Source organism: Aquila chrysaetos, chromosome Z (genome assembly GCF_900496995.4).
Source record: "Aquila chrysaetos chrysaetos chromosome Z, bAquChr1.4, whole genome shotgun sequence".
Taxonomy (NCBI): domain Eukaryota; kingdom Metazoa; phylum Chordata; class Aves; order Accipitriformes; family Accipitridae; genus Aquila; species Aquila chrysaetos.
The window spans coordinates 86,533,332-86,557,292 of NC_044030.1; the positions used below are offsets into that span (position 1 = coordinate 86,533,332).

At 38.5% G+C, this 23,961-nt stretch overlaps 1 protein-coding gene across 5 annotated transcripts in view; it reads left to right on the forward strand.

Annotated features, from left to right (window-relative positions):
- CZH18orf54 (chromosome Z C18orf54 homolog) overlaps positions 1–22,247 on the forward strand; it is a 29,011-nt gene extending 6,764 nt beyond the window's left edge. For 3 of the 5 annotated variants that reach the window (XM_041121036.1, XM_030005575.2, XM_041121037.1), the window contains 9 exons: positions 785–893; positions 2,296–2,427; positions 16,236–16,442; positions 17,785–18,018; positions 18,797–18,950; positions 20,130–20,239; positions 20,384–20,497; positions 21,146–21,292; positions 21,930–22,241. In XM_041121036.1, the coding sequence (XP_040976970.1) occupies positions 785–893; positions 2,296–2,427; positions 16,236–16,442; positions 17,785–18,018; positions 18,797–18,950; positions 20,130–20,239; positions 20,384–20,497; positions 21,146–21,292; positions 21,930–22,055 (1,333 nt within the window). In that variant the 3' untranslated portion in view covers positions 22,056–22,241. Of the gene's footprint in view, positions 1–784; positions 894–2,295; positions 2,428–6,726; positions 6,835–8,602; positions 8,691–12,334; positions 12,422–14,182; positions 14,408–16,235; positions 16,443–17,784; positions 18,019–18,796; positions 18,951–20,129; positions 20,240–20,383; positions 20,498–21,145; positions 21,293–21,929 lie in introns of those variants that run through there. The other 2 variants (XM_041121039.1, XM_041121038.1) reach the window with 2 other exon arrangements.
- The last annotated feature ends 1,714 nt before the right edge of the window (positions 22,248–23,961 follow it).

Sequence of the window (23,961 nt, forward strand, 5' to 3'; positions counted from 1 at the left end):
CCTTGGGAAATTTTGGAGCAGTCTTGGGTGTGAAATTTCAGTTGTTTAGGAACTGAAAGGTTATTGCACAGAATCAAAGAATGCTAAAAATCAATCCTAGAATTTCCTACAGTTTGCTACAGTTTTTAAGAAGCTGGGTGTATGTGGTTCTGGGTGTTTCTCTTTACCCTAGAAGATTCTGAACTGTTGGTTAATTGTAACACTATTTCACAGGTGAGTAAAAGTCTCAAACTGCAGCATTCCTGCATGTGATAATAGAAGTGGTATTTTTCATGCTCCTGTTGAGAGAGAGGCTAATAATCTAACCTTCTGCTAGCCACCAGAATACCCACAAAGGAGAGCATCACTGGAAATCAGGCTTCATTAATACCTGTTTCTATGAGACTACTAGCTTTGAATTACAATACCTTAGAGACTGTAGAAGAATTAGAGGTCAGTAAGCAGAAGGCAACTATTTTTCTTTAGATATTGAATGTTAATGGGGGAGTACCAGGTGTAAGAAAAACACACGTGTAATAAATTATAGCTAACAAGTCCTTACCTTGCCTTTTTTGTTTAGTTGATTTTTATGGCTACCCAGGTTTTAATTATACTGGCAAAACTGGAAAAAATAGTTATGTGTTTCTCTCACATACACCAAAGTGCTGACAGGACTACTCAGTGTCCCTTTGGTGTTGCAGTGATGCAACATATCTGGTTTCATCACAATGACTATATCCTAAAATCATTCTTTTAGTTTATAAACCTGTTGTTATTCTCCGTTGCATGTTTAATGTTGGTTTAGCAAACCACCAATGCCTGTGTGCTGTGAGGACATGGAGAATGCTCTACCATTCCCCAAAGCAGATATCATACATAAATTCTTGGAAGACTGTTTAAATGACAAAAATAAGGTCAGTAAAATTGCGTATTTATTTCTGAGAGTGCCCAAAATGTGTAAGACTGGTAAATATTAGAAGGGGCAATCCCTGTAAATTTTTTCTTCTGCTATAATATATAAAGTAGAAAGCCTAACTGTAGTACTTCAGTCATATTTGAGCACGATGAATTCATACAGTTATTAAATCCTATAATCTAACCCTTGGTCACAATTATGATTAAGAAAGCATCTAACTATGAAATGCTTTGCTTAGGAATAGTTTGACTTTTACACTCCATGTTTCGTTTAAATAATGATTTTCCTGCCTCAAGTGAAGGAAGACTTTTTTGTTACTGATGTATTAAATACTACTAATTTCCCAGCCTGGCTGATGTACTGTTGAGTATGAGTCAAATTCAAGAGGTAAGCTAAGTAATATATTTCTTATTATTCATGCTGTTGCACTGGAATTGGATCAGGGAATGAATTTACTCTTTTGATTATTCATTATTTTATTCCCATTCTTACATATTAGTCACCTTCTTGGCAGTCTTAATATTGTTCAGTCTGTCACTTTGATTACATGAACCCTTTAGCCTTTTCTCAACTAGGGAGATGAGCACTGAGCCCAGTGTTCTAGTTGAACAGCATACTACTAGTTTACGTACTGGTATGTTTCCTTTAGTTTCTGCCTTATTGTCCTTGAATCTTAACTGCACTAAGATTCCCTTTTCCATCTTGTAGTAAACAGAGCATGACCCTTTAAGTTTTTCCACTGTGGCACATACTTCTGTTTCCCTAAGGAGTTAATTGACACAGAACCTAACAATGTGCATGAGTAATTTAAATTATTCTGTCTGATGAATGGTGCTTCACTGTATCTCATCCTTCATGCTTCCCTTTCTCTTGGTTCTGCTAGATCATCAGACATTTCTAGACATAAGTATTTCTAGGTTAACCACAGATTTTTGTCACCTTGAGTTAAGATGCTTTTTTGATTATAGTATGAGCAGGTATCATACAGATGCTAATTATATGAATAAATCTGTGTTTATCATTAAGGAAGCTTACTTGCTCTGTTGGTTCTGAAATATTGAAACATGTTCCAGCACTGCTGTCATAGCATTACAAGGACTGACAATCTTAGTATTCTTGAATTATCTTACACAAGCCAGGGCTGAGGCCTTTCTGTGTTACTTCACGTCTTCCTAACAGTGTATGTATTTACAGTGACTTCACTGACCATATAGTGGCATAAAATAAGATTAATCATTGTAGCATCATAGGTGTACAATTTATAAAATAGATCTTTAAAGAACAGGTAGAGAGAAACTGTTTCAGGGAAACTTTTGAGAAGTTGGTTGTTTTATTTTGTTTTGTTTTATGTGCACTGCAGTACACTGCAAGATCAACAAATTCTTTGGGTTTTGGTTTAGGAAAATACTTTTTCTGGAGGTCATCACCAAAGGCCCCTTGAAGCTTTGAAGCTAATGTTGTTTAAACTTCAAGAAATTCAGGCAAGTTTAAACCAGAATAAAACTGCTGAGCAAAAGGAAGAGTTTGAAAAAGTGAGTAGTCAGTTTCCTTATGTTGTATCTTGTCAAAATCGATGGGCTGTGTATGCTTCTGAGAAAAATTTAGTCCTTTAATAGACTTGGTTTCCTGCCATCTTCGAAAGAGCACTGCCAGCAGATTCAATCCACTTTGCATCAGGAGCATATGCCCAAGGCTGCTGTGCCCTCAGTCCTCTGTGTCTTGTTGCTGCTGGTGCAAATTGGAGGCTCTGTGCTAAGTTACGCTGCAGTTTTCCCTGTTTGCAGGGGTACTGGGTGGCAGGTCAATAACCCGACAGTGGCCTCAGAGGTGCTGCAGAAAGCCGTACTTGTAAGCCAGGAGATGGCGACATTTCAGGCAATCCTGCCCAAAGAGAGCAGACTGGGCTCACTGCTGCTCTAGCAGTAGCTGTGTTCTGGAAAAAGTTGTCTTCTGATAATAATCCCGTTAATTCTAGGCTTTCGGGGCATGTACCAAATTTTTAAAAAGCCATTCTCAAATGCTCTATCCTTACCTCCTTTGGCATCAGAGTTGGTATTTTGTGACGCTTGTTTCAAAATGATTTCATAGACTTTATTATCTCTCTTTACCTTTTTCATAATATTGCTTGCATACAGTTCTCAAACTTTATGTCCTATACTCAGTAGTGAATGAAATGCTTCATGTATTTCTGGATCAGGCAGGCTGGGGGAATGGGCTGACAGGAACCTCATGAAATTCAGTAGGGGCAGATGCAAGGCCTTGCACCTGGTAAGGAAGAAACATTTGCAGCAATACTGCCTGGCTAGGGAGCTGCTCTGCTGCAAATACCCAAGAGGTCTTGGTAGATACAAGCTGAACATGAGCCATCTGTGTGCCCTGGCAGCAAAGGAGGGGCAGTAGGGCCTGGGCTATATGGACAGGAGCACAGTCAATGGATCAAGAGAAATGATTGTCCCTCTGTATCCCCAAGCACTTATTAGACCACATCTATAATACTGCATCCAGGTTTAGGCCCCTCACTTCAGGAGAGACATCAATAAGCTGGTGGAGGGGCCCCTAGGTGGTTGGGGGCTACAGCACTTGTTTATGGGGGGGAGCTGGGAGAACTGGGCTTGTTCAGGCTGGAGAAGAGGAAGTTTTGGGGGACCTAACAGAAGTCTTCCTGCACCTGTGAGGAGGGTTTCAAGAAGATGGAGCCAGGGTCTTCATAGTGGTGCATGGTGGCAGGATGAGAAGCCGGCTGTCGTGGTTTAACCCCAGCCAGCAGCTAAGCACCACGTAGCCACTCACTTACTCCACCCACCCAGTGGGATGAGGGAGAGAATCAGAAAAAAAAAAAGTAAAACTTGTGGGTTGAAATAACATTTTAATAGAATAGAAAGGAAGAAACTAATAATGATAATAGTAACAATAATAAAATTACAATAATAATAATAATAAAAGAATTGGAATATACAAGTGATGCACAATGCAATTGCTCACCACTCGCCGACCGATGCCCAGTTAGTTCCCGAGCAGTGATCCCCCACAGCCCCACTCCCCCCAGTTTCTATGCTGGGCATGATGCCATAGGGTATGGAATACCCCTGTGGCCAGTTTGGGTCAGGTGCCCTGGCTGTGTCCCCTCCCAACTTGTTGTGCCCCTCCAGCCTTCTTGCTGGCTGGGCATGAGAAGCTGAAAAATCCTTGACTTAGTATAAACACTATTTCGCAACAACTGAAAACATCAGTGTTATCAACATTCTTCTCATACTGAACCCAAAACATAGCACCGTACCAGCTACTAGGAAGAAAACTAACTTTATCCCAGCCGAAACCAGGACACAGGCATAAATTGAAACAGGAGGTTCACACTGGACATTGGGAGTAACTCTTTTACCCTAAGGACAGCCAAGCACTGGAACAAGTTGTTCAAGGAGGTCATGCAGTCTCTGTCCTTGGAGGGTTGCAAGATTTGATGGGATAAAGTCCTGAGAAACCTGCTGTAACCTCATAGCTGCCTCTGCTTTGAGCAGGAGCCTACTTCCTGAGATCCCTCCCAACGTGAATTACTTTATAATGCTATAAAGTTGTTGGCAATACTTTCCCATGTCATGTGCTATAAAAATTCCATGTTTTCTGTCATATTCAGCTACTCTTCCTTCCCTCAGTTAACAATTTTTTTTTGGTTTTTTTTAAGCTTTCTGAAAAAGCTGAGGCTGAATTAAAACTGTGTGACAGTGAGATAATCCCTCTTACTAATGCTATTCAGAAGTAAGTGACCATTGATTTTCTGACTTTTCACAGTTTTCAGAAATTGCAGAAAAGGAATGATAAACTGGCTGAGTTGCCATGTGATCTGAAAGCTTTGTTAAGAATAAGCAAGTAGTGAATAATTAAAAATATGGCAGTTTAAGGAGCAGAGAAATACCTAGTGAATGGTTGCTGAGATGTACTCTGTAAATAAACATTTGTATTTCATGTATACCAATAGATTAATTATTGCTACACATAGATGGACTTTAAAATAATCAGACTTGGAAAAGTTTGTAATATGGGACAAAATAGCTGCTTACTTTTTTTCACTACAGTGGAGAAAATAATTGCTAGAAAACATTTCATTAATGAAATCAACAGTCTTACTGAATGGTTACAAGTGACTAAAGAAATAATAAGTTTGAGAAAAGGCAGAATGGAAAGCAGGATTTTATGTAGAACATTTGTTTCAACAAAACTCAGTGGTGCAATACAGTTTTATACTGTAATGTAAAATGAAAAGAATTTTTAATTTAAAAAAATACAGTAACTTTCAGTATTGGTATGCTATTTTATGACAATGTTTTGCAGTGTTTAACATCCTGTGTTAAATACCCATTCCATAATAATTTAATAGAAACAGTGTTTGTGTGAGCACCTGTATTTGAGATGTATTTAAAATTTCAGTTCCAAAAAGTTTTGTCTTTTTTAAAAAACATCTTAGTGTATTCTGTAATCTCTAAAACAGAGTAAGTAGAACAGTTAGACATAGAGATGTAAACTGTATATAATACCATTCAAACTGTTAAGCTGTTTGTAAGGAATCAACATCATTTTGTGTTAAATGTAAATAGTATTATATACACTGTTGTTAAAGTCTTAATTTTTCCTAATCTAGGGCTTTACACCATTTGTCACGTGTTAAAAGTCTTGTGGAAGATAATGGTAACCAACAAGAGCAGACCGATGATCGTGAAGATAAACAAGAAAAAAAAAATAATCTGTGAAGCTGATATCTAAGAATAGTTTAATATTGTGTAATTTAAATAATTTGTCAGCCTGACCACTGGTCAATTTTTTTGCAAGCTGAACCACCAGTGCATCTTCTCAAAAATGTTGTATTCAGTATTTCTGTACATATTTGTTCATTTCATTAATTACTTCAAAGCCTAACTGAGTGTTAGTGCTTTCAGTAGGATCTAACAATATGTGACAAGGGATACCACTTTTTAAGGAATACTTAATTAAAATAAGGTGAACATTTTCCTGCAAGAATGTCTGTGTATTTATACAAATTTACAAAAAACCTAAACTATGTGGCTGATTCTAGTCATCACTTCATTACATGGCCTGTTAGAAGCAGGGGGAGCTCAATATCATGTGTAAAGTTAAGTAGTAATGTTTAGCAATAATGTAATTAAATAATATTTTCAGTGGTGTTCTTTCTAACAGGACTTGAGTTGATGTAATTTTATGTTCCTTGTTCCCCAACCACAAACTTACCAAATATATTGTATCAAAAAGTGTCTGAAGTCTTTTTTAATTGTCCGCCTTTCACATCCTAGTAAAGCCTGGTTCTTTGGGGAGAGAAGGCACTTGTTAAGAGGCATGTTGTTTAGGAGCACAGAATGTATTTCAGCTGGACTGATCCAACATCTGGTTGTCACTCTTACTGGGAAGTCCTAAGCTCCGTTCCATTTTCCTTGTCTTTGATCTTAGCTTTAGAGCATATAAAATCCTTCGGTGGGCCTAAATAGGCAGAGAAGTAATAGAATTTTTTTTTCTTAGCATAATTGAATAGAATTAGTCTGTGAAAGCCACTGATAAGGACTGGAACTTGTGCAGGGGAGAGAGGAGTAGGACTTATCCCATTTGACAACAGCAAATTGAGAGACAAAGAGAAAAGCTGTAAGTAGTAATTCAAGTTGCGAATTGAAATATATTGACAGAACATTTTGAAAGAAGCCTTTGGTACCTGTTCCGAGGCTTACGTAATGTAGCCCAGCATTTTATGCTGTCAGTAAACAAAATATGGCAACATGCCTTTCTAGTGAACTGTTTCCTTTTAATCTGGATATTTATAGGTATGCATGAGAAAGCAGGTACCTGAGCATGTACTGATTCTGAGAAATGAAATAGAGACCAGAAGAAAAAGTAGAAGGAAAATTAGCTATGCATTTCTCCTATCTTCCTGTTAAGAACTGGTAAGTAGAGAGATGATAATAATAAATGACTTCATTTTATGACTGTCATGGCATCATGACAGCATAGGTAGATCATAAGTAATACGTAATAATGTATTTTAGACAGATTTTATTGGTCTTTCTCAAATCCTGAGAGCTAGATCTGAAATCAGAGTACAGAAAATGAAATGACTCCTCTAGAAAACTTTCTTGTAGAAGCTTGTATAAAGCATTGCGTTCCTGAGACATGTATGTACAAACCAACTGATACTGTGGGTATAATTGTTGTCTGTATTAAGACAGTATCTGTTTGCCAGAGGTCATTTTATCAAAGGAATTCAGATGTGCAAGGAAACATGAGGATTTTTCCTGATATCACACATGTCTGAGTGTGGATCACAGTGAATTTGCTCCATTTTTGCACTGCTCTGGATGCTGTGTGTAGGTAGTTACGCATAGTGTGCGTATGCTGCGTTGTTTGAGCTAGTACATCTCCGTCTCTCAGCACAACTAGTGTGGCACTGCCTAAGCTATCACAGCTCTTCTCTTTCTGAAGGGGCTTGTACCTACACAGCTCACAGTAGGAAGGTAGATTTATTCATCCAGGTGGACAGATACTCCTTGGGGTGCTGGTAGCACAAGCAAGGTGGACTTAAAGCAAGACTTGATGCCCTGAGAGTACTTGGAGGTTATACCACACTCCCCTTGTATCCTGCTTGCAGGGCTGCATAGGACAAATGTAAAGCACTCCCTGCTCCCTTAGAACTTCTCTTGATGTTAGGGTAGAGATTTTTTGCTATGTAAGAAAGTCTTTTTCATTAATTGCCCCTTGGAGAATCCTCATACCTATCCATATTTGTGAGTTTCCTCATTCTTCAGAGTTTTTTTTTTATTAGACTCCAGATATTTCTCCTTTATCAGTTTAATGTACTTTGGAGAATTTCAGCACAACCTTTTTTGGTTTTATGGCACGCAGACCTAGGTAACAACTAAAAGTATTGTTGACATTATTGAATATTCGTATTTACTAACTTCATATTGGCCAGGTATGAAAGGCTTTGATCATGGATAAGGTCTAATGTATGAGGTACTGTACTGCACAGGATAAAAGCACCGTAAGCATATGAAACTAAGCACCAAATAAGTGACACTTTCTAGCTGTAGACAATAGACATTCAAATGAGAATAAAATAAAATAAACCCAAAACCAATAAAATACCGTTAGCCAGTAAGTGGAGACAACTGATTTCACATAAAAATAATTTTTTTTAAATGCTACCAAGATTTTATGGCTATTAAAGAGTATTTTAAAGAGGGATTTGATGCCTTATATGTCAAGAGAAAAAAGTAACTTTTTGGTTGTATGCACTGGTCAGTTCTTGCAATTATAGCTGGAATTTAGGTTTTTTTATGAGTTAGCATAAAGAAGTTGCCACTTAGGAAAAATAACGTAATACATAAATCAAGTACTAAACAAAAATAATTGCCATATCCAAGACGTCAATTATGTTCTTGTCCTTGAGGCTAGATCAGGGGAAAAGAATTTTATTGAACTACAGTCTTCCATGTGACAGTGGGAAAAACAAAAGGGCAGGCAGAAAGACAGAGACCAGGATTTGGAGGAAATACTATAATAAAATAGCAGGACTAGATAGAAGGAAAGTCACTGTTTCTCAGCAAGTGACAAGAACTGTTTGCTAAGGATGTACACAAGTATTTGTGATCCTATGTATTTGCATATACAGGAAATCTTTTATGAGGAGGGCACTTCCTGAATTACACTGTATATATATATCAGTAAAACGGAGCTGAAGGAAGTAGAGGCTTTGATGAAGACAAGTATTGTGCTCTTAAATCTTGTGAAGGTCCTATCTGTGGTAAGACTACAGACGTGGCATGGTGGGAGGAAAATAGATGGGATTTTTGTCTTGGGGATTTTTGCCCTTTAAAGGCTTAATGAGAGAGTCCATTGTGATACTGGTCTTGAAATGGAATAACTGTATGCTGCAGTTATCTTTTCCTCTGTAACAGTTCATTTGTGTTAGCGAATCTCTCTGCATCACTGTATTTGCACTGATACAAAAATGTGCTGATATAGGAAAACTTAATTACAGGCTCCAGATATCATGAAGCCTAACAGTGCTGCCAGTAGAGGGTTAATTTGGCTAGAGTTTATACCTGTTTTAGTCTGAAAAGGAGGATGTGAAAAACTGCAAATCCCATAGTCACTCATTATCAATGTATTAATTCTTTTCTTACATATCTTTGACGCTGCCAGATCACTTGTATTTGTTTTCCAAGAGGTGCTTATGGATTCTTACATACATATATATATATCTGGAATTGTGAAACCCTTGAAAATCATAATGTATATATTCTTTCTTGTTGATCATGGATTCTGTGATCTACCATGGTTTTTAATTTTTGTGTCCTTACTCAAAATATTTGGTCAACTTTAGAGTTGGTAGGTCTCTCACCGTGCAGAGAGAATTGCTGTTCAAAGGGAAATGAGAAGAACTTTTCTTTAATTTTAATTGACCTGATCCTGCTGTTGACAGTTTGAATGACTGAGCTTTCACAGCTCTTTCAGAACAGAAAAGAAATGACTACTGAGGAGAGATGAGCTCTATCTCATAAGGAAAAATAAGTGCTGCTTTAAGTTTAGACTTGCCAACTTAGGAAGAAAGGCTTTAAACCAGAATTAATGGGGACTGATGACAAAAGAATGTAAGTGTTACCAGTGGAAAGGTGACCAGAGGCATAGTAACTGTGGATATAGGGTTTTTATAAAAAGGATTGAATCAATACGGAAAACAGGATAGTGAATATGTTTGCTTAACATTTAAGATGTCTATACTAGTGCAGGCTATATGGAAACTAAATGGAAGAATGTACAAGGTTCTATACAAAGTTGTGATTTAGGCAACATAAATGTTTACTTGGTGGGATATTTCATTTGTTAATGAATTAATACAGAAAAAACCTGGAGGTGGCTCCTGAAGAAAAGGGGAGTGAAGACATCTTTCTCTATGAATGTTTACTTTTGTATTAAAGTCTAGAAGGATATAGAGGGAGATAATCTGTTAAAAGTATCTTTACAATAATTAAAGGAGAAAAAAGCCTGACTGCTATTATGTTGAGGACCTACCATTAAGACCACCAACCACGAAGGATAAGATGGAAAGAACGTTTTTGTAAACAACTGACAGAATATTTTGCCTTGAGGAGTTACTACTTAACCAAATATTTGTTGGTTAAAATAAATTGAATATGGAGTATCCAGGGTATTTTTAGACTAGGATGATGTCACGTTTTGATACAGAAGGTGAAGGCTAATACAAGAATTTTCTTACAAGGTTTTCAAGTTTTTTAGAATGGAAAAGAGGAAAAATAGAAAAAAGCAACTACAAGAAATTCAAAGATCTGTTTGCAAAATTCTCTGAAAAAAGTAACTACAAGAAATTCAAAGATCTGTTTGCAAAATCCTCTGAAAAAAGTAACTACAAGAAATTCAAAGATCTGTTTGCAAAATCCTCTGAAAAAAGTCTAGGAAAAAGGTGCTTGGAAGTTTAGCAGTTCCTAAAAATACATATATTTAAGATATAGTTGCAGGATATCCTAGTATGGAACAGTTAAAATAAATGTAATATGTCTTGTAGACCTCAATGGTCTTCAAGAAGGAAGCAGAGCGGAAATAGCTAGAATTGTCCCTGAAGATGAGTCAGCTTGGACTTTTGTGCATTTTGGAAAGTCCAAAGCACAAAAATGAGAGACAAGGAGGAAGAACTGTCAAAAATAATAAAATAACCCCAAAGTTCCTTATTGCTTATGTAACCAACAAGTCCTTTACTGATATAAGGGAGGACCAAGGAAAATTTTGGTCCATGACCTCCCTGCAGAGAGTAATAAATGATGTCAGTGAAGGTATAATGTTTACTTAAAACATCAATAGCAATGGGGGGTGGATGAAGCTCAGGTTACCACAGGGAAAACGTGATTGATAGCTCTTACGCAAGCTACTGGTGTTCAGTGGACTACACCTACCAGCATTAACACTAAGCTCTTAGAGAAATGGCTGAAGCTATCGGTAATGTTTAGACCTCAGTGCAGTCCCATAATGGTCTAGAAATGGGACTAGCAAAGTAACCTTTAACAAAAAGTCACCAAATGATACCAAAGAATTATAGGGCAATAAGCTTAACCTCAGTTTCCTGGAAGTTCAGAAGTACATAATCAGACATGGAATATCTCAAGGAAATGGGAGGGGCGGGGGGGGGGAAGAGAGAAGTCGTTACAAACACTGTGTATTACACAAACCTAGTTTCCTTTTTATGACTGGGTAGCAACATTTAACACTTGTGTGCTTCAGAACAAGGAATCATAGTCTATATTAAGTTATTTTTAGGGAATTGTGAAGATGGGTGGAAAACAGTACTTGGAGACAATGAAGTCTATTGCTATTCTTTATTTTCATAATGTAGTGGAGTTAGAGAAGATCCAGAGGAGAGTGACTGAAATGATCCTGGAGCTAGAACAGCTGCCTAATAGGGAGAGACTAAAAGGGCTCGGACCTTCAGCTTGGAGAGGGGAACGTGTTTGATGTTGCTCTAATCCCACAATACAGAAAGATAGGAGGCCTTAAAGGAGCTACTAGGAGATCTGTTTAGGACTGTGAAGTGCTCTTTGTTTTAACCTGCAAGCAGTAAACTTAGGATGTCAGGGAGTATCAGCAGGTTCATAAAAGACTTAGACAAAATCATGGAGTTCTTCACAGAATGAAATCTAAAGGGAAGAGGCTGTTCCCTCAAGCATCTCTCATTCAACAGTTACGCATGCCTGTAAAGTATGAAAGGTGTAACCTGGAAACAGTAGCCAGGTTATGCTCTCCCTTATCATTTCCTAAAGTCCTGCCAGAGAAAAAACACTGGGCTGGATGTACTGCTGGTCTCAGCTAGTAGGACATTTCCTGTGTCGTTAGGTCCATTGCAGGAGGGTAACATATAACAGTTCTGTTGCAGCAAGAGTGATTTAGGCTTGTGAAAACCTTTTTAACAATAATAACATGTAAGCGGGGAAATGGGTTGCCAAAGAAGTTCTGGAACCTCAACTATTTTTGTGGTTGTAGAAGTAGATTACACAACCAGCCAAAACTGTAATTTAAATATGTTGGGTCCTTAGGATAGGTAAAGGAATTAGATGACCTCTGGCTTTTTTTCCCGCAGTATTCGATGGTTCAGACTCTATCTCATTGTCATGTTGTGTCTCAGGGGTCATGTGATACATGAGTAATGTTAAATCTGAATGTAGAAATTGTCAGACCTTTCTGTTGTAGTTTAGTGAAGAATAGTTTTTTGCATTGCGTCACATTTCTGCACAATGGTACTGCACTAAATGCCATTAGTGTTACTATGCAGAAGATGAGTCACTTCCCTGAGCTCTGTAACATAACTGAGCATATATCAGAACTAACATCCTTTTGTTTCAATGTTTTTCTTGTCTTCTGTGTACTAATCTATTTCAGCTTTACTAAATGGATAACCAGGCATTTGAAATGCATGGAGAGAGCGTACAAAGTTCTTCAAAAGGAGAAGAGTGGCCAAAGAAAGAGGTACCAGTCATTTTCTTTTACAGTGCTAGCAAAACATTATTAAAAGTCAGTCTGAAGATTAAACCCTTATTTTGCAACATGACCTAATCCTATACTATTAAGAAGTTCCTGAGGAAAATAAAAGCTGTAAAGGGCTTCAGTTGCTAAGGTCCACAAATGCATAGTTCCATGTGCACTAGCTAGGATCTGAACTGTGAGACATAATTGCCTGGCCCCACTTAAGTTAATAGCTGAATTCTTTATCCTCTGACTACTGGACAAAGTAATTATCTTTGGAGGATTCCCCATAGATTTTAACAGAAAGCGCTACTTAAAAGCTCATCTTGTGGTAATGGTTAGTATCTCTACTGAGTTACACATTAGAGTACTGTTTCATCTTTTTTTTGGTTTGTTTTTTTTTTTCCCCTTGAGAAAAGTAATTCTCTGTAATTTTCCCATTAAAGTTTTTGCTTCTCGGGATTTGAATTAACTTCATGCAATAACAGTTGGCGTATCGCTCATCAGCCACTATATTTGTTTGCAGTCAGTACAGTGCTGCTTCTTGGCTATAAATATACCGAGGCTAGTGATTTCCTCACAGCACAACTCACTCCACACAGTTGCGCTGAGGTTGAATGTTCTGTATTAGTTATTATTATGTAATATGTACAGCATTCTTTTGACTTTAAAAATAATTATTGAAGGGGTGCCACTGCTGTGAAAATGCTGTAAATTAAAGGTCCTTCAAATCTGGAAAATGGGGATTTCAAATGCATTTAACTATAAAGCCTTTTTCTCTGATGAGACTTTGTGGTCTGAGTACTACTGTTGTGATATTTAATTGAACACAAACTTTAAAAAGGGAGTCATTCGAACTGAAGAAAAGATTATTACTGAATAGAATAGGGTGATATTTTGAGCACTTTTCTGCTGCCAAGAGAAATGTATTTGTAAAGAGCTTTTGTCAAATAGATCAATGAAAAAGGTCATTTTGTTAAAATCAGCAAGTAATCTTCAATTTTTTCATTTCTGATTGTCTAGCTTAAGTGATCAACATTCATACCTCATTTTCAGGCACTTACCATGTGAAAAATCAGGCTTTTAAAGGTAGATCAAACTGTGCACCAAGAATCAGTAGAGTTTTAAAATTTGGGCCGGAGAATGCAGTCTCTATTGGTCTGAAGCTGCAACTTCAGCAGCAAAAATGTTTAAGGGGCAGGAAACACTGAATATCCTCACCAAGGTGATGCTTCATGGTGCCAGAAGTGCCTTGGCCTTCTGTAAAGAATTTGTGTGTTTCTGTGTGCCCAGCTGCTTCTCCCCTTCACCCTTCTCCAGAGGTCTGAATGTCCACAAAGGAAATTTTCAGTAAAGAAGTGATGCCCAGAGCAGTTCGTACAGATGAAATTTCCCCATTCTGGCCTGTCTTCTCTACTGACAGGGAGCTGGGCCATGTGAGATGTGACGTAAAGCAGACGCAGCGTTTCAGCCCCAGAGATGAAGGTTTGCCATGAGTTGATGCTGCAGGTCTTCAGTGTTTTGTGATATAGATTAGAAACAGCAATGAAAAAATCTCTAAGCATTTGTATAACCCCAAAGACAGCAACAATCTGATAACATACTCTATAAGGTTTCCCTATAATGGGGCCAGTAATTTGGCTATACCTGTGTTTCTGAAAGGCATACTGTTTTGATTACAAAAGAACTATCACAAACTTTCTTCTGTGTGTTAGATCTAATAAAGCTTTCTTTTTTGTTTGGGGGTCTTTTTATTAATTTCAGGAAAGAAAGGGCAGCTGGTCCCTAATGAAGGTCTTTCTAGTTTGTCTGTTGGCCTGTATTATCACCACCACAATAGGAGTGCTGGCCCTGTCCTTGGTCTATGTAAAAAACACTGCCTTTATGAAAGAGACGGGTGTTACAGACGATGGTGCAGCTTCCCCAAAACCAGATGAAAAAAGTGTGGATATCAAATACCAGTTCCTGAATCATCTGGGGAAATCAAAGGTAAATTGTTCATCTCGTGCAATAATATTCTAGCATCAAATATAGAAGTTTAATGAATTAATTTCACCTAACTATTTTTTAAGCATTAGGTGATCAGCCTAAATCTGTTATCCAGACTTCTTTTATAATCCGTGGGGAGAGACACAAACTTCCTGACAGTGTTTCACTCCAATTCATAACAGATGTTGGAAGTGGTATGGATCTCTGGAGTGCCTCTTGGAGAGCTAAATAATTGCTCCAACAAATCAGGCTTGCAAGACAAGGCAACCATTTTATGTGTGATTGTGAAATTACAGAGTATGAAATTCTGAGAAACAAAACCAGAAAGATCAAATTTTAATTTAAGCTGAGTAGCACACTAAGCTTTTTGTTCTTAGGACTGGATTCAAACAAATTATGTTGCAAGAAGAAAAATGAACTCCATGATCTTGTTTCAGTGAGTGTCCTGGTTTCAGCTGGGATAGAGTTAACTGTCTTCCTAGTAGCTGGTACAGTGCTGTGTTTTGGGTTCAGTATGAGAAGAATGTTGATAACACACTGATGTTTTCAGTTGTTGCGAAATAGTGTTTACACTAAGTCAAGGATTTTTCAGCTTCTCATGCCCAGCCAGCGAGAAGGCTGGAGGGGCACAACAAGTTGGGAGGGGACACAGCCAGGGCAGTGACCCAAACTGGTCACAGGGGTATTCCGTGCCATACGGCATCATGCCCAGTATCTAAACTGGGGGGAGTGGGGCTGGGGGGGATCACTGCTCGGGAACTAACTGGGCATCTGTTGGCAAGTGGTGAGCAATTGCATTGTGCATCACTTGTATATTCCAATCCTTTTATTATTATTATTGTCATTTTATTATTGTTATTATTATCATTGTTAGTTTCTTCCTTTCTGTTCTATTAAACTGTTCTCATCTCAACCCACAAGTTTTACTTTTTTTTTTTTCCTGTTTCTCTCCCCCATCCCACTGGGTGGGGGGGAGGGTGTGAGTGAGCAGCCGTGTGGTGCTTAGCTGCTGGCTGGGGTTAAACCACAACAGTGAGCTAAAATTAATTGACAATGTAAGGAAGCCCTAGGAATTATGTAGTTTTTGTTTAGGTGTATTTTGATACTTACAGAAATGTATCCTTTGAGCAATTAAAGACATACGCCTTCCTCTAAATATATCTTTATATAAAAAATAATTCCTGATTAATTTTTGCTTTTCAGCAAAAGAGGGAAAAGGATAGATTAGGTAGTAGGGCACTTTAAACTGACAACAGCCATTCATGTTAGATTTAACTATGTAATTAATTTTTAAATAAAAAGTGTTTTTAAGAATGCAAACAAAAGTATTTAAGAGGAGAGCAACCCTTTTAATATGCCCTTCATCAGTGCAAGATGATTCTTTCATGGACATAACATGTTCCAGAGGCAGTACAAATATTGGGAAAGGATATTTTCAGGTGCAAATAGTTTGCAACCATAGAAATTCAGGAAAATGCCTTGCTCAGGAAATGTTCTAAATGTTTTGAATCTAAAAGCTTAAGCATATGTGTAACTGATTTCCCCAAATCAAAGTCCAGAATGACGTAAAAAGAGGAGCAGATAATTTTGTTCTTGATATCACTGTTTATCTCTCGTTTATAGAAATGATACTATTACATCACAACATGAGAAAGTATATAAATGATTGTGAAAAGTGACTAAAATACATACAGAGAGAATCCTCACTGAGCAAAAGGACAGGTCCCTTCAGTATTGCCCAGACCAAGAATTTTCTGAAATATTTTGGGATTCTTTGGTCACCACCATCCACAGTTAATACAATTCTCCACTCTTACTAACTTTACAGGTACATAACTACCCAGGCGGTGAAATTCAGTGGGCAAGATTCAGGAAGAATGTAAATGAATATCAAAGTGATGAAGAAATGGAATTTGGAAAAAGTATCAATAAACATGGCTCCAAAATGACTTTTGGAACCTTACGGATCAAAAGCAAAGGGCTTCGGGCTCCCCATTGGCATTTTAATGCCAATGAACACGGCTACCTGCTGCAGGTATTATCTGATTATTTCAGCTTTCCCAATTGTTTTGCAGTTTAAAGCATCATGCGTATATAGAAGATGTACACATGTAAAAAAAAATTACATATACATTATATACAAATGTTAACAGGTAATAAAAGCAGAATTACCATTAATTGATGTATGACATTAGTTTTCGTGCTTGAAATAAAATTTTCACATGGAGGTGGTTGAAATAGGCTGTTGAATGTTGTTACTTGCAAGAGGACCAAACACCTGTAGCTGCCAATGAAGTATAAAAACAGAAGTCAGAGGAGACTTTGGATACCCAAAAGTTACGGAATTTTATGTACTTATCCAAGTGCTTACAATGATTAAAGTAATTATATTAGAGAACCATTGCAGAATCACAGAGATGAAGGACTGTTAAGGTTCTTAGGAAAGCCTCTGGCTCCATCCCCTGTATTGATGCAGGATAAGAATACCTAAAGCATATTTGATAGTTTTGTTTAGTTTTTAAAAATTTTCAACAAAGGAGCTATTATAAAATCAAAAAATAGTTGTCTCCCATGTTTCATCACAGAAACCATTAGAAAGTTTGTGCTGGTACAAACCCCACATTTTTGTTTATTGCAAAAAAAAAAAAAAAATCCTAATTTCTCCTTGTTTATCTCCATTGGCTGTAGAGACCCTCAGATCGGCTTGCTTTCTCACAACTTTTTGTATGTGGAAGACTCTTTTATTCCCATACAGTCTTCTCTTTCCTAGACCAAATACCCCTTCCTTCCCCTCTCCCCCCCCCCAAATAAATCTTCTTTGAAAATGCCCTCTCACCTGACTGTCAAATTTCAAATCTGTAAAAATGAAGAACATGAGATAAATAGAAAGTCACCATAAGGAATTCAAGGTGGCATATTAATTTGAAAACAAAATGATCTTTATTTGGAAGCATAGGTACTTAGATCTCAGTTATTAATTTATTTCTAAGCATAATTATTTGTATTCTGATCAGCATAGAACTGAACAGCTCCAACTGGATGGGTGATCGTCCTTGGAGTAAGGCATTCCACAAACACCTGGCCGTCTCTCCGGCAGTTTTTGGTCAAAGATGACTCCTTTATAGCTGTTCACAGCTTCTTTAATAAGAAATGGTTTGAGTGTGAGCAATGTGTATTTGTCATGTGTTCCTTAAACCTTCTAAAATTTTGTTATTTAAAATGCTATTCTGGACTTAAGTTCACAAAGGGTTGTTAGAGAGTGCATCAGGTCCTGTTTTTTCCTAACAGCCTTCAGGTTATTTGAATTATTGATTTGCCACATATGGATTAAATGAGAAAATTTTCATTATGATTGCTAAGTTCTGATTATGTTACAGGGTACTGCCTGGATTGGAGTAATTGGTGCAGATGACAGCGTGGTTACCACATACAATGTCACGGCTGGTCAAGTGATCTTCTTCCCTAGAAACACTGTGCATTGGGTAAAGAATGTAGGATCAGAAGACTGTGTGTTCTTGCTGTTTTTTACAACACATGAAGAACTTCAGACCTTGGATGTAGATGACGCATTTTTCTCTACCCCAGAGGATATAGCAGCTAGAGCATTAAAGGTCTGTATGATAGGATAGCCAGCCTCTATCTAGTCGTCTACACGCTAACATGGCAGTCCAGGATCTCTCTCTCTATTTTTTGGAGACGATCCTCCCTATCTCAGCTGTTCTTTTTAGTCCCATCAGTGTGGAAGGGTGTACACATGTCCTTTGTGTAACACTGTGCCACCCTGTGTTCCTTTATACACAAGGAGAAATAAATGATGATGCTCTCTCCAAGAAACTTTTTCTCCTCCACTCTTCACATTTATCCCCAGTTCACCGAGGGCCCCCCATATTTCCAAAGGTGTAAGGGAAAATAACGTAGTGAAGCCCCAAGTTAATTTCCCAATAGCCCCTTGATGAATTCTGTGGTATGAGAAGATCTCATAGGAAACTATAGATAAGGCCATCTTCTTGTTAAAACAGATCTTACTTGAACTGACTAGTTGGCAATGTCCCATGAGCAAGAATATGGCCACAGAGTTTCTGCTGAGTCTGAGCAATCTGCATGTTCAAACCACAGAATTGTGATAGACCTTCCTACCCTGATAGTTTGATGGGAGATGGATCGAGTTTCCCTTCTGCTCCAAATCTCTGTGGTAACTGAGAAGGAAGGGCAAAACAAAGGAGCATAATAGTGTATTGACAGGGTGAGGCAATTAAAGAGATGAGGTATGTCCACAAGGCAGAATGTCTACGACCAGGTACTAAGGTGGGATATTCAATGAAGCAAAATTTTAAATCCACAGTTTGCTGTGTGTCTCTGTCAGCTTAACATGCATTGTGTGTTCCGCAGCCACAAGGTGGAGTTAACTTCATCAGAACATTCAAGAAACAAGTAGAAGATCAAGCAATTAACCTTCCGCCAAACTTAAATGAGCTTGTACAAAATGCTACGTATGTGCAGTCTCCGGACAAACTTGTATGGCAGTACTTCTACAATCTCAAAGGTATACATGTAGGAACTTTGTATGTAAGAGCTCTCTGTGTTTCTAGAGGGGGAGAGGAGTGGATCTGTAGTCAATTCACTGAAACAGGAGTTAAAAAGTAGATAGAGAAATGATAAGAATTTAAGGAAATAAAATGAAAAATGTATTGGTAATACATCTAACTACTGCCCTTTGAAGATGTATAACCTGATTCTTATCTCAAAGTGGTTTACCCTTTTGATTTTAATGTTTCTATCTGCAATAGTAGATATGAAAGCAGAATGCCAGTAAGCAGCAGGGCATGAACTAAATACTTCCCAGCTCTAGGTTCTCTACTTATGTCTATAACCAGGACTGGTGTGTTCCCTGCTACAGTTAAGTTAGGCAATAACCTAAACTTTTCATTCAGAAATTAAAATCTAACAGGCGAGGAAGCCCTGCAGCAGATTAGCTGGAGAGTGACTGGTGCTGAGCTTCTTAGAATATCTTGCATCTGCATAAGAAACATCAGTGAATAAACACCTTAACAGATACCTAATTATGTCCTGCCTTTTCTTTTACAAATATAACTTCATAAACAGCATTGAACCATATTCACTGTTTGATTTATCAACAATTGTATTAAACATCCCTCTCTATAGCCTAGATCTAGTGATTATCAGTGAGCACCCAATAAACATAGATGGCAAAACATAATTCCAAGTAGTAGAGTCTATTCAAAAAGCTATAAAAAGCAAATATAGGTCAGAGCTCTACACACAGCTGATAGAGGTCATGAGAAGTAGATATGTGACAAAAATCTTCACACTTGGACCAAAATGTTCTTCTGCATTGGCAGTACTTTACAAAATATTGTGATACATAATCTGTGCCATAAAGGTTAGTATGAATTAATATACTGAAAGTAAGCATGTTCTTTAAGTGTATTGTTATTGATAGCAATTTGGGATGGAAAAAAATCTAGTCAGAGCTTTTCATTATGATTATCTGACTACCGAAAAATACAGTAAAGGAGATTGCATAGTGTCTAGTACACGAAGGATAGAGAAGCTAAATGGGCTTTCTTTTTGGTTCCAGAGCTTCATAAGATTCAAGGCCTCAAGGTTAGCACGTGATAATAACTTGAAGTTGGCCAATATGCTAATAAACAATGTTAACCAAACCTTGTTGGAAATGCTCATTTAGCTGTCTTTGTTTTAGGGTCAGCAAAATATCCTTTTCCAGGAGGAATCTTCCAGTGGGCTCGCTACCGCATAAATGGCACTGGACTAAATGAAACAGAAAAAATTTTTAGTGAGTCACTGAACAAGGTACGTGCTTTTAATTGGATACCGTAGATTTATAAACACAAGGCATAGTATGCAGTTTCTGTGGGTTCATCACTGCTTTGTCATGTATAACAGGAATATAACAAACTTGGACGGTTTTCTGAACATTTTTGTTCTGCTTTTCAGCATGAAAATACCCTTACCTTAGCAACTCTCAGGATATTCAGCAATGGACTGGGGCAGCCTCACTTCCATTTCAATGCTAACGAGATGGGTTATGTCATTAGCGGCTGTGGACAGGTAATTTGTTACATGGGTGAGGGCTAAGTCAGTGGAGTTTTGGCTGTAAAACAATTACAGATCTAATAACTGATTCCCAGCCCTGATTAATAACACTACAATTAGCAGTATTGCAAAACTTTCAGTGTCCACACTTTCCTTCTCCATATAAAATTTTGATCTCAGTTACATTTGTGGAAGCTTGTCTAGCCAAAGCAGAGTTATACAAAGAGCAGAATTTGTCCATCTTGTTAAGTTGTTGAGCTAAATCACACATGCTTATTACAGGAATTGCCACTCTCCTGAATGCTGGGAGTACAAAATAAAAAAGCAATACTTTTGATTTAGCACCTCTGAGGAACAGATAAATAGAAAAAAATTTAGTGAGTATTAAGGTTTAGAGTACAAGATTTTATTATGTTTTTCACTCAGTGCAAATTTGAAGTGCAAAGATAATTGAGATGGAATGATGAGACTCCATAACGTAAGGACTTACCATGTTCTTACTCAGGAATTTGCCTAGGACCCCTCTACCTTTCTGGATTCTCAGTGACGGCACCGATGCTACACTAGCTGATTTCAGTGCAGTGCTGGGACCGTCACTGTGTATTTATCCAGTAACAGCACACTGAAAATTGTTGTTGAATATTGCTGCTTTACTTGCAATAGGCTGGAGTTATTCTCTCTGGAGTCACTGCCAACTTCAACATTGGCATTGGAGATGTCATATTTTTCCCTGTTGGAACCCAACATTATATCAAGAGCTTATGTGATGAGGATTTGCTTTTGATTCTAGCCTACAATACAGGAAACCAGGTGAGAATTCATATGGGCAAGGGGAGAAAAAAATGTTCAACTATGTTTTTCTCATGCACGTAAGCTTTATGCTTCATGCTTCAGTGCACACCTTTCAAAAGACATTCTAAGAATATGTCAAGTACACTGACAGTTAAAATTCCCTTCTGGTGTGAGTGGTTGGCATGCAACACCTATCACTCTGTACTGGCAACAGGAGGTGGGAAAGAAAAAAAAAAAGGTCCGTGGTAGGGTGTGACATGCTCCTGTGTGCGTGTGTGCATGTGTGTATAAGAGAGGTGGAATTCAGATCGTGTCTGTGCATGAGGTACTGCTGGTGTTTAAGAGATGGAGCTTGTCCTTGGGTGGACTGGGCAGTGTCTTTACAAGCTGAGCACCCACAAAAGGCAGAGATCTCTGTAAGCCTTAAACAAGTCTATATCCTAAGAGCCAGGGCAAGGGTGTATTTATTTAAGGTTACACGTATCCAGTGATCTTGGTAGCCCAGTGTAAGACTTGTCATTAGTTATATACTTTTATATTAATTCATTTTCATCTTGGATTTGAGGTGCACTTTAATTTTCCGTATTATTAATATTGTAAAAATGATCAGGTAGCTATGATTATTCTTCTTAAAATATTGTCTTTTTCTTCATAGCTGGAAACTCTTCGAATGAATGACTACTTCCATGGAACAGCAGACCATATCCTTGCTCAGCTTTTTTGGAAGGAACAGGCTGAGTTTAAGAAGTTCCCAACACCTGCCAAAAAATCAGGCAAATAAGCTCTCTTAGCAGTTAATGGCTACAAGGACTCTTTCACGACCACCATGTTTCTACCAGCAATTTTTGGTACCTTTCTTGCTATTTATCCAGAGGAGATGTTCAGAAAAAAAGAATAATTTGGGGTTATTCATTATAAAAAGTTATTTTCTTTCTGTTTTTTTATAATGTTTTATTTATAGTGCAATGTAATTTGATTAGTTGTATATTAAAGTAATTTCTACCATTACAATTGCCTTTTGCTCTGTATAATATCCGTTATCTCACCGTATCTCCTCCCTCACACTGCTGAAGTTTACATTGATTTTCTGTCATGTAGACAGTGCTCTTATCTAGCAGTGTCTATACACAAATGCAGCGTCTATACACAAGCCAGGTCTTGTGTTATAAGCCCCGCATCTAACAGTGATGGCAGGAATGAGCTCGCCATACGTTCAGGTCACGTTCACTCTCCTTCCCCTAACTGCACTCCTCTCAGTGGGGCACTGTGTTAGAATTTAGGACAACTAACTCCTTTTCCTGACTTTGCCACCAAACTGCTATCTGATTTTGGAAGAAACATTTGAGGCTAGATTCTCAGCAGAAGGTAGACTCAGTAGCGGATAAGCTCTGTGTTAGGCACCTGTGCTTCCCACGCAAAAGGTGGGGAGAGATAAGCCCCAAAAAACTGGGCCAAAAAGAAGCAAAGATGATTTCCCAGACTGGCATTTATGCCATGTTATTGTGATCCTCAGGTTCCCGTTCCTTCTTGCATAAATATTTAATTACAGTCAACTGGATGGCTGCAGCAGGGAGGCAAGGAGATCTTTCTCTGTTTCCCATGGCTTAGGGTGTTGTTTTTTTTTTTAATCTTGTGAAATACTTGCCTAGTTCAGGGGGTTTGATCCTGTTTTGATTTAAAGTGTTTTACTGATTTAATATCAACACATAATAACCAAGGATTCAGTGAAATATTCAGTAGGGATTCAATTTCATTTCTTATCAAGGCTCTTGGTAACCCCCTGGCTGCTCTTTAATCTGGCCGAAGGTCATCTTTCTCTCCAGCAAACATCCCACCACCTTGGGGTACTCCACTTGCAGGTGCTGCCGTGCTCCGGTTCCTACTGCACCGGCCGGGCTTGTCCCGGCTGTCGGCAGAGCAGGGTGAGCGGCTGTGCGGGTCCCTGCGGCTCTCTCCGCTGCCTCTCCGGGAGCATTTTGTGAAGCTGTTTGGTGGCCGTGCTCCGGCTGGGCCTTGCAGAGCAGACGGGAGAGGGAATGCCCAGACTGCGGACCCCAGCGGGGCTGAAACGTCGACCTGTTCATCGCCTTCAAGACAAAACGTTGCGTGTGTGTCCAGGAGGAGAAATTTCACTGTCACGTAATTAACCCGCAGCCCAGCGTTGGTTTTAAAGGCCAGAAACAATGCCTAAAATAGGAGTTTGATGTAAAAGGCTTGATACGAGCTAGCTCAGGACACTGCTGTCCCACCAGAGCTCACAGGAGCAGGATTTCTTCTGTGCTATGTCCTCACTGGCCACCACCTGGCTTTGACCCCAACCTACCAGGGCTGGATAAGCTCTCTAAGTCATGCTGCACCCCAAGGGGTGGAGACCTGGCTTATTATTATTAGGTTATTAAGTGCTTTCAGGTGTTAGGAGAGAAACAGGCTGGTTTCTCAGGTGCTGGGAATCAATCAGCCCAAGGCTCTGCTTTAAAACAATTCAGCTGGGAAAAGGAAGGTTTAAATGCGCAGTTCTCAGCTGAGATGTTCCTTGGGAGGTCCAGAGGCACCCACCAGGTAGGGGAGAGGTTCATCTTTGCAGATGGGAAAAGGTGGTTCGCTGAGGAACGGGGAAGTGAGGTTTGTTCTGCTGTTGTCCTGTTCCTTTGCTGTGCTGGAATACCAGACTGAAATCTGTGGTTTCT